The sequence below is a fragment of the Notolepis coatsorum genome, assembly GCF_963971535.1.
Source record: "Notolepis coatsorum genome assembly, chromosome: 6".
NCBI classification, from domain to species: domain Eukaryota; kingdom Metazoa; phylum Chordata; class Actinopteri; order Aulopiformes; family Paralepididae; genus Notolepis; species Notolepis coatsorum.
The window spans coordinates 87,259,783-87,280,018 of NC_140170.1; the positions used below are offsets into that span (position 1 = coordinate 87,259,783).

General features: G+C 41.1%; 1 protein-coding gene across 1 annotated transcript; it reads right to left on the reverse strand.

Moving 5' to 3' along the window:
• Nucleotides 1–1,915: 1,915 nt before the first annotated feature.
• LOC311229598 (monocarboxylate transporter 1-like) lies at nucleotides 1,916–10,562 on the reverse strand (the record flags this gene model as incomplete). The annotated part of the gene is made up of 4 exons (XM_084315673.1): nucleotides 1,916–2,151; nucleotides 2,467–3,240; nucleotides 3,465–3,608; nucleotides 10,346–10,562. The coding sequence occupies 4 exons, from the start codon at nucleotides 10,560–10,562 to the stop codon at nucleotides 1,916–1,918; spliced, it is 1,371 nt and encodes a 456-aa protein (XP_084171799.1).
• Nucleotides 10,563–20,236: the final 9,674 nt, after the last annotated feature.

Genomic DNA, 20,236 nt, shown 5'->3' on the forward strand with positions numbered 1-20,236 from the left:
AGCTCGAGGGCAGGCCCGGTGCACGCCGGGCAAGAAGCTCGCGTGCTCAACACACAGCAGCCACGCCGTGACTAGAGGTCTCGAATAAATACATACAATATACTAGTGACAGACACAGTGGTGTCAAGGAATTGTTGTTGTTGTGGGCTACTGGAATATTTTACTCAAGTAACATCTATGTTTAGTGTCTAGAAAATACGTGAAAGATGCATACATAGTCATCATAGTTACTTCTTTCAATCGAAAATCATTAAGCCAGTGAAAACCATAATTGTCAAATGTAAGACCAAACGTGAGTGTCTTATTATTAAAACAACCACCAACATTTTAATAATATTTTTATTTTATTAAAATTATTATAAAATAAGAATTATTTTTTGCATGTTGAAACTAGCAAGCTCCCCAGTCCCCACCCCGCAAAAATAGGCAGCCAAAGGCCATAGATACAGTAATATAATAGGACACACCATAGAAAGTTACTGTATGTATTTAGGCAATTTATTCCCAATGTGGGGTCCAGGGTCCCCCAGGGGTCATTGGAAGTGTTCAAGGGGTTCCCAGAAAACGTTGGCATAGTTTAATGCACTATTTAATTTAGTGCCTTGTCTCCATTAGCTGTTCAGCCTGGCTGGGGCTAGCCATGATCTAGCATGGTATGGTATGGTAGCCTATGGTTAGGTTTGTGTCTCCATTGTGTTTCTTGTAAACTATCTGGATAGGCAACCTTTCAAAATTCACACCACCGGCACCAACTGTGGTACACAAGCTAAACCAACAGTCACAGCCAGCTTTGGACAGGTTGTGAAAGGTGGCTGTCTCAGCCAGGGTCCAGCCAGGTTCTAAAGACAATACGCTCACTCTGTGCCAGACAGGCCAGCAAGGCTAAACTCTGGCTAGTGGAGGTATCTCCTCAACTACAGTACAGACACAGAAGGAATTCTGGACTTTATCATATCCAACAACAAAAATCTGCTCAGATGGGGGTCCCAGAAAAATTATATTATCAAACGTGGACCGACTAAGGCAGTGGGTCCGACCACGTTTGATAAGATTATTTTTCTGTGACCCCCATCTGAGCAGATTTTTGTTGTTGGATATGATAAAGTCCAGAATTCCTTCTGTGTATCAATTTGAGGTCCTTGATGTGAAAAAGGTTGAGAATCAATAATTTAGGTAGCCCAATGTTTGTAGGTATAGGCTCACCTACTTTCCACCTCTGTTCCTTGCCAATTACAAATTTAAGGGAGACACACTGGAAATAGATTATAGTTTATATAGGCTAGAATCTTTAATATAGAGACATACACTACAATGAAACGTAAGTGCTCACACATCTTTTTATTTTGTCAATGGACTTGCAGAATGATATGCTTAATTTTTTTGGAGAAGTCAAGACTTATATACTATATGGTCAAGACATATAGGCATATTTATGGAATATATATAAAGTGACAGTTGGCCTTCAGTATTTATACATGTACAGTATATCTTCAACAACTATAGGCCTACATAGTGCCACTGGTTCCTTACATTAAGAAATCTATACAAATGTGATCCAAAACAACAATAGAATGTTAAGGGGAATACTGTAGTCAAGTGCTTTCACAGAAAACATTTACAGGCTCTTTAAAAAATGAAGGCCTACACTGCAAATGTTGTAAGTGGTAAGATTGCAAACAATCCATCATTTCCTCTTTCACACACTTAAGTGCATTTGAGTATAAGTGCACCTTGCTGTGGTCATACTATAACAATTCATTGTCAACCAATGGAGAAGTAGCTTACTGTAAATGGGACAGAAGAATGACTACTGCTTAACACCAGCATAATTTTTCTTTTCATCAATGTATCATTCGCCTATTCTTAGCAACATGTACAGTAGGCTATAACAAATGTAACTTCTGAAGCAGAGAAATTAGACGGCTTCTTCTGCGGTCTTGGCCTCTGCCACCTCTTTGGCAGTGTTGTCCTTGTTGGACTCTTCCTCTCTGCCCTCCACCTTGGCCCTCCTCTCCTCCTCCTTCTTCTCTTTGTCCAGCAGACGATAGTTGGTTCCCATTCCCACAAACAGGAAAATACTGGCAATGATGAGAATGATCCCACAGCCCTGGTAGGTGTACTTGTAGTCATCATAGATGTCTTTGAACCTTCCTGTATAGATCATGAGAGTTGCATTTTTTACCATATAATATATATATATAATATATATCACGTGTCATCATAATGGACCTATCTCAATCCCTGCCCTCTTTACTTCACCCCTCCAATCATAACTGTTGTTTCCTTCGGACAAACACCAGTTGTGATTGGGAGGTTTGTCAGAGGGAGGCAAACAGTTGTGATTGGAGGATCAAGAAAAGAGGGTGCGGCTTTAGATAGGTCAATTACTTGTTCATAACAACAAACAGACAAATAATAATGGGAGTGATACATTGAAAATGGTCATACACTATTCATTATACTCACCGAGCAAAGGGGGCCCCAACAGTACAGGACAACATTCCACAATGGTGACCAGTCCAACAGCACTGGAGAAACGCTGTGTTCCCACCAGGTCCATCAAGGTCTCAAACAGCACAGAACTCAGCCAGCCAAAGGCAAAGCCAAAGAAGATGGCGTATATCACAAAGCCCATGTAGTCTACTGATATGGGTGCTAGAACGTGACACACACCGTTGTACAACACAGCAGCAGCAAAGAAATATTGCACTCTGGGCCGGACATACTTAGTGCTGGCCACTATGCCCATGGAGGGTCGAGCAACCATGTCCACAAAGGCCAGCACAGACAGCAGGAAAGCTGCCTTCTCTTTTGGGATGTCTTTACTCTTGGCAAAATTACTGAGGAACACCAGTGGAGCGAAGAGGCCGAAGAACATGATGACGTTGCCCAAGAGGTAAAGCAAGAAGCCACGGTGCTTGAACAGGGTGAGGTCAATGAAGCCGTTGATGGTCTGCAGCACAGTCTTCCTCTCTGTCGTTTTTTCTACAGGCTGAGGTTTTGGTCCTATGGGTCGCATGAGAGAACCAGCAACACAGCAGTTGAATAGCAGGCCCCCCAAGATCAGGAAACTCCCCCTCCAGCCAAAGTGGTCAAAGAACCAGGTGTTCAAAGGAGCCAGGGTGGAGAGGAACACTGGGCTGCCAGCCATGGCAATTCCATTAGCAATGGGACGCTTGTGGAAGAAATACTTTCCAATCATGGTGAGGGCTGGGTTAAGATTGAAAGCCAATCCCAAACCTATGAAAACAATGAATACAAACAATATACTAGTTAACCTTAGGTTATATTTGAAAATATTCTCAGATTTTTGTTATGAATGGTGGATTTCTCATGAGGATATACAATACTGAGACAAGGGGTTAAGGAAAGGGGTTTACCATTTTGTAAAAGGGCACTAGATGGCGACAGAGTTCAATTAAACATTGGTAGTCAGACTTGTATGGATGGACACGATTGCACACCTCCTACCACGCCAATACAGAAGTACAGGCCTACGAGAGAGTTGCAGAAAGAGGCAGCAATGAGGCCTGATCCAGAAAGGCATCCTCCCAGCATCATAACGGGGCGACTCCCATATTTGTTAACCAGGATACTGCTAATGGGACCTGTAATGTGATCACACACACACACACACACACACACACACACACACACACACACACACACACACACACACACACACACACACACACACACACACACACACACACGCACACGCACACACACACACACACACACACACACACACACACACACACACACACACACACACACACACACACACACACACACACACACACACACACACACACACACACACACACACACACACACACACACACAGACGCCAGAGGGTGAAAGAGAGATAACACAATTGCAACTGAAAACTGCAAAAGAATTAGTGAAAAAATTATATCCTACATTACACACACACGCACCAGAGATAACAAAAGAGACGACAGCTACAGCATTGTGTTAAACTAGTAATGTTGAATTCTACATTTGACCAGCAGAGAGCCCCAATGTCACAGCTTTGCAGCAGTGAATTCATACTCAACTTCTGCAATGATTTCTTTATTTTAATGCTGCACTGCAGTATCTGTGTTCTCAAACCATTCATAATGTGAACTCTCACAAAACATGACAACTGCAATGAATCTATCGATATGTCATGGTTCATGCATTCATAAGGTTTACATGGCCAACGGTCATGGTTAGTGGATTCCCATTAATGGGAGAGAGAGAGAGAGAGAGAGAGAGAGAGAGAGAGAGAGAGAGAGAGAGAGAGAGAGAGAGAGAGAGAGAGAGAGAGAGAGAGAGAGAGAGAGAGAGAGAGAGAGAGAGAGAGAGAGAGAGAGAGAGAGAGAGAGAGAGAGAGAGAGTGGGGGGGATCTTGACCGTATCTGCCTCAGGTACCTTTTTTGGACATTTTTCCTACATACATTTTATTGTTGGTCAACCGTGTACAATGTTGTTGGGAATGAATGACCAGATGTAGAGACAGGAGACAAACTTGTCAATATGCATGTGCCACAGATTCAACTCTAACTCAACTCAACAATGGTCTGTAAACACACATCTAAATGGCACGGAAGGTCCAGCTGACAGAATGCCATCTCCCTATGTGGCCTATAACAACAGGCCAAAATGAGAACAAGGATTCATGAGGAAGACGCTTCAGCCCCTCTCTGCCAATCCCCCCCACCTCCCCAATGACCAATGAACCTAAATAGAATCTGACAGATTTTGTTTAGAGGTTGTCCAGACTCATTTGCCAGCAGAGAGCGAGACATTGTACCATTGAGGTCAGATGAACTCAATGGTACACTGGTTGAAGAAACTTGGCTTGGCTTCAAAACCAAATTTTCATCAATACTAAACAACATGGCCCCCCTAAGAACCACCAGGGTAAAAAATCGCGCTGAGCCATGGATGCACACTGAAATACTGACCGCTATGAAAGCCAGAGACAAAAAATGCTCTGAGTTTCGTAAAAGTCAGTCAAAGCTTACCAAAAGCACGAGCAGTGAACTCCAAGACCACGTGACTGAACTCAAACTAGAAAGAAACAGACTAAGAAATGACGTAAACTCCATGATCAAAACTGCTAAAAAAAATTTCATCAATGACAAAACCGAGGAAAACAAAAATAAACCACGTGAACTTTGGAAATTACTCAACAATCAACTAGGCTGTAGTAAAAAACTCAAAACCAGGTTCTCAAACATAAACATAAAGACGGACAACACGCTCATCACAGACAAGCTGGATGTAGCCAATTACTTAAACACTTTCTTCACAAACATAGCCACAACACTGGTAAACAAACTACCCTCCCACTCAGGGCAGTATGGGGTAGAACACATAGTAGCATACTACAAGAACCTAGGCGTCCACAAAGACGACTTCAAACTGGAAATAGTAACTACAGATGAGGTACTCAAAAAACTGAGCGCCCTCCAACCAAACAAGGCCACTGGCCATGACAACATCCCCTCCAAATTCCTCAGAGACTCAGCAGCAGCCATCACCCCAGTCATCACACACATAATAAACCTCTCCATAAAACAGGGACACGTCCCCAAGGACTTCAAAATTGCGAGAGTAACACCCCTGCACAAAAAGGGCAGCAAATTAGACCCGGGTAACTACCGCCCTGTTTCTATCCTTACATCCATCTCGAAAGTCATGGAAAAAATAGTATACGAACAGATCGAAAAGTACCTCGCGGAAAAAAATCTAATCTACGAATTCCAATCTGGCTTCAGAACATCCCACTCCACTGACACATGCCTTCTCTACTTGAACGACCACATCAAACAAGAGGTGGACGCGGGCAAATACTGCGGCATGGTCATGCTGGACCTACAAAAGGCCTTCGACACTGTCAATCACACCATTCTGATTGACAAGCTAAAAGCAATTAGTTTATCAGTGAGCTGGATACAATCCTACCTGGAGGGGAGGGAACAGATGGTGGAAGTAAACGGTACACTATCCCCCCCCCTCACAGTGAGCTGTGGTGTTCCACAAGAAAGCATACTAGGACCGCTACTATTCCTAATTTATGCAAATGACATGTCGTCAGCTTGTGACTGCAACTTGTTCCTGTTTGCGGACGACTCAGCCCTGCTGGTCTCTGACAAGAACAAGTTACAGGTTGAAAAAGCCCTCAGCTCGGAACTAGGCAAAATCTGCATATGGCTCGCCGACAACAAACTATCATTACACATGGGCAAAACAGAGTCCATTCTCTTCGGTTCAAATAACAAACTCAGCAAGACCGACGGCTTCTCGGTTACAGTGGGTGACAATATTATCACAAGGAAAGATGAAATTACCTACCTGGGTTCCATCCTAGAGGCTAATCTTTCCTGTGACAAAATGGCATCCAATGTAATAAAAAAAGTCAACCAACGAACGCGATTCTTGTACCGGATCTCCTCTCTGGTAAACAAGAATACCCTGAAGACTCTAGCAGGAGCACTCATTCAAGGGTACTACGACTATGCTTGCACCTCATGGTACCAAAGCACCTCAAAGGCACTAAAAAACAAATTACAAACATCTCAAAACAAGCTAGTCAGACTACTACTTGACCTGACTCCTAGAACCCACCTCACCCCTGCCCACTTTGACAACCTAGGATGGCTTAGAGTAGATGACAGAGTACAGCAACTTGCAATGGGCCTGGTCTACAAGATACACTACGCGACCAAGGTACCCATGTACATGTCAAAATACTTCCCAAAGGTCAGTGAATACCACGATCACAACACCAGAGGGAGCTCCACAAATCATGTAAAACCCAGATTCGGATCAAACAAGGGACTAAACACGTTTCGCAATTATGCCACATCAATGTGGAACGCCCTGCCTAAAGCTGTAAAGGAATGTGAATCACTACCCACCTTCAAAAACACTCTAAAAAAACACCTACGTGAGACTGCAATTCGAAACTGGCCCCTACAAATGTCCTAACCTAGTTGTACAGTAAATGACCAAGTAAGGCTTTGTCAATATTCAAATGTACAGTGTAAAATGTGTGTGTGTCCCCTTCCCAACCCCCCCCCCCCCCCCCCCCCCCACCTCCAATGTACAGCCCTCACCCAACCCACCCAACCCCACCCCACCCAACCAACCTCCTCCAATGTACAGTTTCTATGCCAAATGTATATACACTCCTTTTCTGGACACTTTTGTATCACAAACAGTACTGTATTTGCAAATCTGATATGTCATAAATGTATAGATGTAGCAGTACTGTCTATCTGTATGTCATGTATGTCATATATGTTATGATGAATTGAAAATGGGGGACCCTGATGTAAACAAGTCGAAAGTCTTTCTCTGGTCTGCATCCCCTTAACAATTGTATGTATTGAGCTGTACTGTACTGTACCCATTCTGCAATCTGTTAATAAACTTTTCAATCAATCAATCAAAGTCTTTTTAGATGCTAAAGCAGGCAGCCTCCACATTAACAATGAGTTCCTTCCTTCCATCTAGCAGGAGAGGGGGAAGGGGTTACTTAGGATAAATAGGTAGGAGACAGAACCAATGTAGAATATTACGAACGTAATCAATCAAAAATGGAAAGACTAGAAAAGTACATAAATTAACTTGAAGATGTGCTCAAACTCAAGTACTTATACTGACGTGATTCAAATGCCATTCATTCATATCAATGACATTGCTTTATACTGTAAGGAAGACGCCAATCAGCAAAGGCATCTACGAATTTAAAAGGGTGCATTTGTAATCACCATCCCATGGGAACAGGAACATTAGTGCAGTGCATTGTAGTCCATAACCCACTTTGACGCTCTTCAGGCATGTATTTCTATTATGTGCAAATCTCACAGGCTCTATGTGTTCTGGCCGCGCAAAAGGTCAGAGGTCACTCAGCCCACACAATCATGTGGTCATCATGTGCTGCCATAGAGCCAAGCTAACGACAAACAACTCAACTGAGGGGAAACGCTGAGAACCCTCTGAGAATCTCAGTGTGACCCAGTGACCTTTCACTTACGCTACTCCTAATCGCATGTTACACTGGCGTTAAGTGCTACTTTTGGAAGGTATGTGTGGCTAAACAATAAGCAGCATTGATTCCATGACAGGGTCCATGGCAGCTACATATAGGTTTACTGAGGGATTAACCCACTTTCTGGACTACACACATATTTTATGTGCCCCTCTGACATATATGCATAATTAACTGAGACTCCATTTTTAAAGGTGTTGCAGCTATGGACTCTTACTTAACACAATATGTGCTGCTATGCTCAAGACTGAAGCCTACAACACTATGCATGCTACCAAAGTATGCATGAAATATACTGCACTTATCTACTCAAGGTTGTCCTGTAAAAAGGTTGTTTTTATTATAGCTTGCAGATGTTGTGCTTCCAAAAATGAAAAGAAAAAAAACATGCAAATCTTAAATTTTAAAGTGGAAATCCTTTTTCTCTAAAATAATAGTTTTGAAAGGATAATATCAGTTGGCCGTATAAAAGATTATTTTAGATCTCATAAACTTTCCTGAGATCTAAAAAGATGCCATCAGTTCATGTCACATTATAACAATTGGTATCTTTCACTGTATGACAGCACTTTGTTTTCAGGCCAAAGACAGTCTGGTGGGAGAATGGGAGTCCTTTTGAACGCTGCGCTTTGCGTTTTGATTGATTGATTGGACATTTTAATGATCAGATTGCAGAATGGGTACAGTACAGTACAGCTCAATACACACAATTGTTAAGGGGATGCAGACCAGAGAAAGGCTTTCGTCTTGTTTACTTGTTGCGTATTGAATGTCATGCGGATGAAGAGTGCTATCAAAGCCTGACCGGCTGGATCTGTGTGACATCTCGCATCCAGTTCACTCTTCCAGTGCAGACAGCCCCTTATTGGTCTTCCACTTTCATGCAAAGCACCTTACCTAGTCCTCGTCCATCACAAGGGACAACATTCATCTGGTATAATGTGCACACAGGGCCAAAACCCATTCATGGGATCTGGAGACAGATAACGTTACACTGTCAGGGACCACGCTTCAATAGAGGCTTTTAGAAGCTCCATTATTTTTATTTAAATGAGGAAAGTTTGATTCAAGTTTCACAATAAAGACAATACTCTTAATCTCAATCTTGAACACTTAAACCTACTGGCAGAGTTAGCCCTTACAAAAAATATATACTAGTTTCACTGTCATTTCAGTTTGACTGTGATACCGCCGGCCATTGTATAAATAATTTACCACAGTAGTTTTCTGGAATAGCAGTACCATAATACCTTTTCATAAGAGAGGTCACAATTGGCCCAGGTGAACCATTTTGATTGTCCCTACCCCCTCTTATAGCTGAATATTGATAATGTGAATGCAACTTTTATGTCATGTGTAGGTAGGTACCTGTACTCTTGGGAGGGGCCTCTCATTGGGCCCCAACACCATGGGCCTGGTGCAGTTGCACTTCCTTCACTCACATCTACACTCTTGCTTTAACCTCAGCATTCACATTGAGTGGGTTCAGTTTGTTATAAACTGCAGGTGAACAAACAGGAACAGACAGACGGCTAATCAAAGGATGGCATCTATTCCATCATATGGAGGGGTAGTATTACCTGTACCATGACTAACAATCTGGGCAATTACTTTACTTACTCGGTTGTGTAAAGTTGATTGACAAACAAATTCTAGGAGAAAAATCCTCCACAATAAGACGTGGCACTTAATGGCACCACAAAAAGCACCTAATCTGAGTTGTTTTCGCCATTGTAAATTAGATTAATAAATGCTGTCATTCAATATTTAAAGGGGAGCACCACTAAAATAATTGTGAACATGAGCTACTCTCTCCCAAAGACAGAAACCAGAGAAATAAGAATCACACTTGTGATGTCATCAAGTATAAAGTCTGGAGCTGCTCCATTGACAGTGAATGCGAGACTGATTTTGTGGACCCACAGAATGGTTGTTTTCCCTTTTAAACCCAAATGAGTAGTGGTGGTCTCAGTTATGGAATATAAAATGTATGTATGAACTAAGAACATTCCCCTGGGTGCTTTCAGTGTCATCAATACAATATTTCCCCATTCAATGTCTATGGAGCAGCTTCAGATTTTATACTTATGACATCACAAGTTTGAGTTTTAGCACTGTAGTTTTGCACAGTAGAGAGTTGCTCATTTTCACTAATATCCTTGTACTGTCTTAGACCAAAGGAATAACATTATGTATGAATTCTGAAATTGGGTGCAGTTCCCCTGTTAATCTGTACAAAATGTGAAATGCTATCAAAACCCATTGTTGGTTGATTGAATTTGGCACATAGCTCACCTCCACCATACATGACAGCCAGCATGATGGAGGAGATCCAGGACACCTGGCTACTAGTACAATTGAAGATGACTTCGATCTCCTTGAAGAAGACAGTGATGGACTTGGGGAAGGCATAGGAGAAGCCTATGGAGATGAAGGCCCCAACCACCACCATCCATCCCCAGCCACCCTCTGGTGGTGTATAGCCCTGAGGTCCTCCGACAGCAGGCGCCATGTTCGCTCACCGGAATCTCCTCTCTGCACACTACACAGCTATATGGGCCTGTCAGATGAGCAGAAAAATAATTAGTCAATGTAATTCGATGATGCAACATTTTATTTCAGAGGGAGTTTTCAAGAGCCAGTATAATGGTTCTAACATTGAACATAACAACAACAACAAAAACTTCAGAGGAAAAATAAGAAAACTCAGTAACTCATAGTCATAGCTATCTATTATTAATGTATAATTGTCATATAATATTCAAGTTAATCAGTTCATCAGTTGGCTCCTATTCAAGCAGCTGCTACCGAGCTGTCATGTTAGATAACAACAGGCCCCTGGCCTATAGGCTAACTGCGTTTCAAAGTGATTTAAGGCTATATAAAGGCCACTTTATTTCATTACATTACATTCCCTATAAAAATTATTATTCATGGTTAATGCTATGTCTAGCCCCTGGAAATTGCATAGTCTGGGGTTTTATATTTATGTTCACACTGTTTACTGCATAAAATGCTGAATCCTCACATGGATTCCTGAAGAAGTCCGATTTTCCAAAAGGGTATCCTCCCAAGTCCCCCCCCCCCCCCCAGCCCACACACACACACACACACACACACACACACACACACACACACACACACACACACACACACACACACACACACACACACACACACACACACACACACACACACACACACACACACACACACACACACACACACACACACACACACACACTTTGGTGGTGATGAATAAGAGTCTGTGTGCAGATGCCTTACTGTATTGACTATCCACGGGGAACACTGGGGTAAAGTTGGTTTGATATTGGATTTTCACATACATGTATTCAATTTCTATCTTCAAAACCTCTGTCTCTTTGCATGTGGGGAAGTTCAAATCTTTATTATCATAGTCAGGGTAGGTGGACAACAATCAGCAACCTTTTAAAAAGGAAATGTAATATTTGATCAGGGTATAAAAACATCAAATGCATTGCAATGTAATGATCAAGAGGTCTAAAATAAATTGTATTTGGATCCTTGTATATTTCCCCCCTCCAATCAGTGGCAATTACTTTCTCAAATTCTGACTCCAATTATTATTATTGTTATTATTCTTTATATTAAACCCCATAAATTACCATCGAAATTCAATAGTGTTAAAATGTAGTTAGAGTTCCAAAACCAATGCTGGTTTAATTAGAGATAGCCTCCCTCCAATCAGCGACCACATTATTGAATTTCAATAGTAATTAATGGCAGTTTAATATAAAATAAATGATTGGAGCCAAAAATTGAAAAAGTAATTGGCACTGACTGGAGTTACAATAACACGATACCGATGTATTGCATGTAGGATTTCTATAGGCAAATTTCCGACCCCTGTCCCTGGTTAGGCTTCTCTACTTGGTCATTACATTATCATCATTACCAAAAGTACATTAGTTAGAAGGAGCACATAGACTAGTACATAATGACATTCTTTATATATTCCCTTGACAAAGGAAAGCATTGTGCTGCCCTGTTTGTAGATTTGTCGACGTTTGATACTGTTGACCACCTTCTCCTCTTACAAAGATTGCAGAGTGTTGGCTTTGATGCAGGTGCTTGCAGTTGGTTTCAAAACTATTTAACAGAAAGATTTCAGTGTGTGAAAATGGGAAATGCCCAATCAGAGCTTCTACCCATCACAAAAGGTGTTCCACAGGGATCAATCCTCGGCCCGGTCTTATTTACCATTTATATTAATAATATTGTCTCATCTCTGAGCAGCTGTCAAAGCCACCTTTACGCGGATGACACAGTTCTCTATTGTACTGCTGATTCAACTGGCCACTAAATATTTACAACTCTCCTTTGACGCCCTGCAAGATGCACTTATTAGTCTAAAATTGGTGCTTAATGCCAGTAAAACTAAATTCATGTTGTTTTCCAAAGCCAAAAATATTGTTTATAGTGACTTGCATATATCGACTCTGAACAGTTCTGATATCGAGAGAGTTTCAGAATACAAATACCTTGGTATTTGGATTGATGAAGGACTTACATTTAAATATCATGTGGGCGTTCTCGCCAGTAAATTACGGAAAAAGATTGGCTTTTTGTATAGAAATAGAGCCAACTTCCCTATGATTAGTAGAAAGAGAGTTGTTGAAGCAGTGTTCCTATCTGTTTTGGATTACGGAGATGTGATTTATAGACATGCAGCGGCTTCCACTCTTAAGCCCTTAGACTCTGTTTATCATTCAGCCATTCGATTTATCACCGGTGATAGTTATGGTACTCACCATTGTATCCTATATAATAAGGTCGGGTGGGCCTCTCTGGCAGAGAGACGTAAGTTGCATTGCAATCTTTTTATCTATAAAGCCATAATTAGAGATTGTCCAAATTATATTAGTTCTTTATTGGAATGGACCACTGGACCCTGTCGTACACGATCCAGTTTTTGGCTTACACTTAGAGTGCCTAGAGTTTGTACTGAACTTGGTAGATCTGCTTTTGGCTTTTTTGCCCCTACATCATGGAATACCGTGCAGGAAACACTGAAACTAGACACTCTAGTGTCTATGGGTTGGTTTAGAACTTTAATGACCAATCAGGTCACCACAATATGTAATTGTTTTTAAATTATTACCTCTGTTTTAATTTTGAGCTATTTTATTCTTTTAAAAAGATTTTTTATTATTATTATTTTTTTAATGTATTTTAAAATGTGCTCTTAATTATTCTTATTGTCTGATGTCTTTATATTTATGAACACACTGTGACACTTGTGTATGTAACATCTCGACGGCACTGTAAATTAGTATAATTACTCAGTGTATTATCGAGTATAAATAAAGATTGAATTAATATAATCATGCAATAATTACATCACATTACAGTCATTTTACACGTGTTGCGTATGTGTGCATGTGTGTGTGTGTGTGTGTGTGTGTGTGTGTGTGTATGTGTGTGTGTGGGCGTAGCTGTAGATTCTGGGCCCCATGAAAGAATGTATTTGTAGGCCCCCAGTGAATCCGAGCGTGCGTAAGCGCGCGATATAAATATTTTTTGGCCATTTATTTATTGATGAAAACGCATAATATGGTTTTTACCTATACATTCGGATCAGCAGTTCAGCACCTGCACTGTTGGTGGGTGAGCCTAGTAAAGGATGTCGCATTGCGTTCATCTTCAATGAATGGACCAATGCAATAGTCTACCAAAGCCCCCCCCCTCTCTCTATATATCACACACACACACACACACACACACACACACACACACACACACACACACACACACACACACACACACACACACACACACACACACACACACACACACACACACACACACACACACACACACACACACACACACACACACACACACACACACACACACACACACACACACTTCAGAAACAAACATAGTATCAATGAGAGCATCAATAATACACCTGAGTGATGTCTAGTAAAGTATTTTTTTTGGGCCCCCCCCCAGTGCTGGGCCCTTGGAATCATCCTAAGCTCCCACCCCCCAGCTACGCCCCTGTGTGTGTGTGTGTGTGTGTGTGTGTGTGTGTGTGTGTGTGTGTGTGTGTGTGTGTGTGTGTGTGTGTGTGTGTGTGTGTGTGTGTGTGTGTGTGTGTGTGTGTGTGTGTGTGTGTGTGTGTGTGTGTGTGTGTGTTTGTATGTGCACCCTGCTCGAGCACACAGCGAATACAGGTTGAATTTAGAAGCTCAGTATCTCTGGGCTTATCCGTGTGTCCAGTGAGCAGTGAATCTTTAATGTGTTTAATACCTTTTTGTTATTGAGCTGGGATTTGAGCTGCTGCTTTGCAGTAGTAAATACCCCACTTTTCTTTTTTTATCACTGACCAGATGCAGTAGCACATGTGGGGGAGAAGTAAAATCCTCTTTGTCATTTAGTTATTCATGGGAGCCTTCATCACACAGTGCACCACGGCCATCGTCAAATCCACAGTGTGTCCAGCCACTGTGCATGGTCAAGGATGTTTCTGTGCCTATCAATATGTTTCTGTGACATAATTATATACTGTAGTACATCAATTTGTTGCATGACATAACACTTCTATGGTAGGGGTTGGAAAGCTGATGCCACATTTCTGGGGCAAACTGCCATGTAGAGGACCACTCCCATCAGCTGTGTGTGTCGACAGGTGACTTTTGGGTTAAAAGATGATTGGGAGGCGTTGCCACAGGAAATCTCATGACCATCATGAGAGAAACCTCTACCCGCCTTTCTCTCCACCCCTTCCTCTGTCTTTGTACATTTAGCAATTTAGCAAATTTTATTTGATCCACCAACGACGGCGACCGGCACTATGCAATGCTGTAGCGATGCATAACAACCGTCTAACTCTTACCACCCGCTTCCCAAGCCCTATAAAATATAATAATAAACATTGACAAATGTTGGCCTGTTCATTTACTGTTCGATATATGTGAGAAGGGAAATATATAGCTGTGTTCTCTTCCAGCTTAAACTTTAAAAAGGTTAGCCAATAGCAATAAAACACAGAGTTTTCTGTGAACTAATAGTGCACACTCTCTCTATGTCACAGCCTGCAAAACAGCTCTGCCCCAAGTGTCTTATTACTGTAACAAAAACTGACCTCCGTGACCAAATTAGTTTGAAAGAAAATGCAGGAATAATTTTGAATTGTGTGTATACATCATATATCACAAATAACCGAATATTAAGCTTGTCTGAACATTTACGAGTTCAGTACAATGATATAGTTATCAGAAAAGTAAACATATATAATTTCTGCATAAGGAAACCATACTTATTTGGCCGCGTTCTTTGCATAGTTTCTATGGACACAGTGAATAAACGTGGCTGCACAGGCGGCATGAAGTAATAGAATCTAACTTTTTTCAACAAATTTTCGGTTCTTATTAGTAAAGTGGGGAAACTATTTTTATTATTAACTACTATTATTTAGAGACGACTTAGTATTTAATATGGGGAAAACAATATGAGTAAAGGTAGCACTGGTTGGTTTACTTCCTATTTGGGCAGAGATGTTTCTGACATCTTACTTTCTGCATAGGAGTGTGCTAATAGTGTGATTTGCTAATAATGGTATTAGGCAACACAAGCACCACATCAGATCTTTGTTTAAAACTGCATGCTTTTGACCCTAAACTTTATACTGAAAAAACGACATAAATATGATGATGAGTAATGCCACTGAGCCCACTGAGCCCACTTTCGTTCAGATATCCTTTTTTTTTTGGATCCACTTTTTCTCCCATTTTTCTATATTTTTCTCCCATCCCAATTTCGTATCATCCAATTCAACCCTCCCCTGTCACGAACGCTGTTTCTTGCCTCCCACAAGCCGGCTGCAATGTGGACTAAGTCATACATAGCACAAGTCCCCTCCGGTACTTGAGGTAACAGCAGTCGCATCTTTTCACCTGCGCAGCTCGATCTCTCAGTGGCGAGGAGTAACGCGTGGGAGGCTCACGCTGCCCCCGACACTTCCTGATTCTACTGTGCAGGCGCACCAACCGACCTGTAGGAGTCGCTGTCCACAACGCCCGATCCCCACCCATCAGTTTCCCACCCCCTAATACGGCCAATGTGTATTAGTATGAACGACCAGCTAAACTGAAAGCAATGTGGAGCGCTGGGCTCGAACAGGCAAGCCCAGCGTCTCCGTCATTCGTGGCGAACTTGCCCACTACGCCACGTAGCCGTTCGTTCAGATATCTTGAGGTGAGAAGTTAAGTTGTAAATGGCCGTTGTAAATCTTTAGATGCGAATCACCTCTATGGCCGGCAATGTCACTACCTCACTCATTTAACTGTTCAAACAAATACAAAATTTGGCATGTCTTTGTTAAACAACCTCGATTAAATTCCTATGAGTGTAGAAATTTACGATCCCTACAATATGTCCCCTTTAAATGGTGTGTACACGTCAACGTAATGGTGTCCTCTTACAGCTGGTGGTCTACACAATTGCTATGAAGGTCAGTTCAAAGATATTCTGTCTGAAAATAGTCACCACGCACGTTCAACAAGCAGCCTCTCATGCAGCACAATGTGCAGAAGGGAACAATGCAGGCAGGGGAATATTTTGTACAGAGACTGGGACTGTTGTTTGGTTTATACAAAATTAGTAACATTTAGTTTGATATTCGGCATAAAGTGGTGAGTCATGATAGACATGACTGCAGCACATAATACATGGATGTAGATAGATATAAGGTGGAAATTATTTTCAGTTAATAAGATAAGATAAGATATTCCTTTATTGATCCCCTTGGGGAAATTCAGGATTATTAAGATGTAATATTAAGATTTGCTAAATTATTTCGAGATTCAATAAGGCAGGTGGAAAATAAAATAGATATAAGCAGGGTAACAATGGTCCAGTTTAAAATAAGCATCCAAAGGGAGTGGCCTGACTGTTCCACTTGAGACAGCACCGACTGCAAAGAATGTTGGACACACACACGCTTGGCAAAGGACACATGTCACAGCAGGGTCACTACTCCTTACATAGAGGATACAAGTTTGAATCTCTGGTCGCAGCCATCTTGCCATCTTACAGTTGCAAACAAGCCCGCTGATGTGAAGTCTGTGGGCTTTGTATGGATTTATGACTGACTCAAGAGGGAGGGGAGGGAATGCAGAACTGTTTCTGCATGTGGAGTGCTCAAAGGGCCCTGTGTCTTTATAGTGCCTCTCCAGGTGGCCAACAATCCAATGTTGCTTCTCCTCAGCTTTATGAAATCTCAAAATGAAATGTAAATAAACACTTTATTCCAGCAAGCTGCCACAATTTAATCTCATTTGGTTCCAATGTTGTTACATAACATCCTGCATGCTTTTGGCAGGATTGGACCATAAGCTGGACTGTATTGTACCCATTCTGCAATCTTTTACTGTAATAAAGTTTTCAATCAAGCATGACTCTTATCTGCCAACTGGTTGCATGTACAGTGCACGGCAGTGTGTAACTAAAGAGGGGGTGATACATAGCTGGAAACTCATTTTGAGATAGCTTGCTATCTATTTTACTAGAAATGTGTGATTCGTTTGAAATGTTCTATTACTTAGAAATAGATTTCCTCTCCAATTATTGGCTTTGTGACTGGTATTTTTGATGTAAGCAAGCTGGGGAAAAAGCTAGCTGATCCCATTATATGCAATATGTGTTGCATAATATTTAATGGGGATTGCTTACAGTAAATGTATTTATATGACCAGATCCTTCCAACACATATAATGGCAGTGGTCACAATTTTTTCAACAAACCATTGACTAAATATGAATGAAAATGTACACATGTTGTATGGATGGATATTGCAAGCACAGATACGCTTTAGGCCTATAAATGAAATGAGAGGATTTAATACTAATATTACATGAGTAGCTTAATGGAGGAAATATAGATAGATAGATAGATAGATAGATAGATAGATAGATAGATAGATAGATAGATAGATAGATAGATAGATAGATAGATAGATAGATAGATAGATAGATAGATAGATAGATAGATAGATAGATAGATAGATAGATAGATAGATAGATAGATAGATAGATAGATAGATAGATAGATAGATAGATAGATAGATGATAGATAGATAGATGGCTTATTATTCTACAGTTAGATCCACTTTTTTTAATATAAAAACTATTTAACTTATACCAGTGTGTTATTTTCAGTAACATTTTATATTATTATTATTATTATTATTATTATTATTATTATTATTGTAACTGTTTAATGATGACAGATGATGATTACTTCAATGACTTTTTGCCTATCCCTCCTAGATACACATACATGCATCTCATCAGAGAGGTCAGAGCGCAGGGTCACCTGCAGTTGAGTAGCCACATGGTACCATAGTACCATGGATGTTAAGTTGGCCATCATTAGGTGGGTTGAAGGATTCGTAGCATATGCTATGAAAAGTTGCGCAACAACATAAAAAACAGCCACAAAAGGCTATTTTCTCTGAAGTTGTTTAACTGTGTCTTTTACAGTTAAATTAATGTTTTGGTAAAGGTTCGGCTATGGTTAGGATTGGGTTATGGTTAGGATTAGCGGTGGAGTTATTAATATTAGGTTATTTCAGCATTCTCTGGAAAGCCTTATAGCACAAGTGGTTGGACCTATATTGGAGGCTTGAAGGGGAATGGATGTAAGATCTGAAAGGCCAGGCTGTGTTCTCTGGCTCCTAACAGTGGTGTCCCCATTCATTCTCCCTGCAGCCATGCTTTGGCATATTATGATGACCCCAGACTCCCAGAGTAAACAATCTGTACTGCTAATATAATCTAATAAATTGGCTTAATTAATCATACATGAATGTACAATATCAAATATTTATATATAAATATCAAATATTCACACATGAATAAATATTGTTTTGACAAACCAACAGATCTTTTGCCCATAAATCCTACGTGACATTTTTCTCACGTTAAACTGATATCTTGATATTCTTACACAATGGGAATAAGCGCACAACTATGCATACCAATATACTTTATCTTATGCATACCTAGTATCTTCATGTGTGAAGCATCTTACCTGGGCAAGAGCTCTCAGACAGAGGCAAACGAGGCTCTGCTGGCTGAGATGGATGGCTCTCACTGAAGGCACGTTAGCAGAAGGTGGAGGTCATTGTGAGATCCTGAATATGGAAGACGTTAATGACCTCTGTATGTGTTTCCCAGAAACTCCAGAGCAGGAGTGGGTCTAGATCCACCGTGTGACAGTCCTTAACTGGCTCAAATAGTAAGACGCTTCAGACTAAGACCAGTTTTCGGTCACCTAAAGTAAAGTTAAAAAGTTGATTTCATTCAGTGTACAGTTCCAACAGTTGGGGCCATGTAGGCCAATGGTGCTGGACAGTGAAGGCAGTCATGTTCTTATTGGCTGCATGTGGCTTAGTGCCATGCCCCTAGAATGTACTCCCCGCCCCCTGTCATGTGCTGGGCTTACACACACACACACACACACACACACACACACACACACACACACACACACACACACACACACACACACACACACACACACACACACACACACACACACACACACACACACACACACACACACACACACACACACACACACACACACACACACACACACACACACACACACACACACACACACACACACACACACACACACACACACACACACACACACACACACACACACACACACACACACACACACACACACACACACACACACACACACAAACACACAGAGTTGCAGCATGTCACTGCCTGGCCCTATACTGTACCAGAGACCTCAAAGTCTAAGACATAACATGTTTATCGGGGTCATGGAATTCCTTATTTTGTTAATTTGTTTATATAAAGCATCATCATTAGCTGATACCATGGCAATCAGCTCATCTCCCTTGGGTCCACACATTACATTTAGTTAACTATACATTCAATTACATCAACATACATTAATATAATGATACAAAGATTACACTGATATAAAATAAAGAATTACATTAACACATTCCCTGCCACGCTTCTATCCATCAATGTATGATCACTGCCACCAGTCTAAGCCTATGGAGATGTTCACCTTCTTTGCAGGGCTATAACTTTTTAAATTGTATTGCTAAATTGACATTACTATGGCCCATTCAACATCGATTATCTA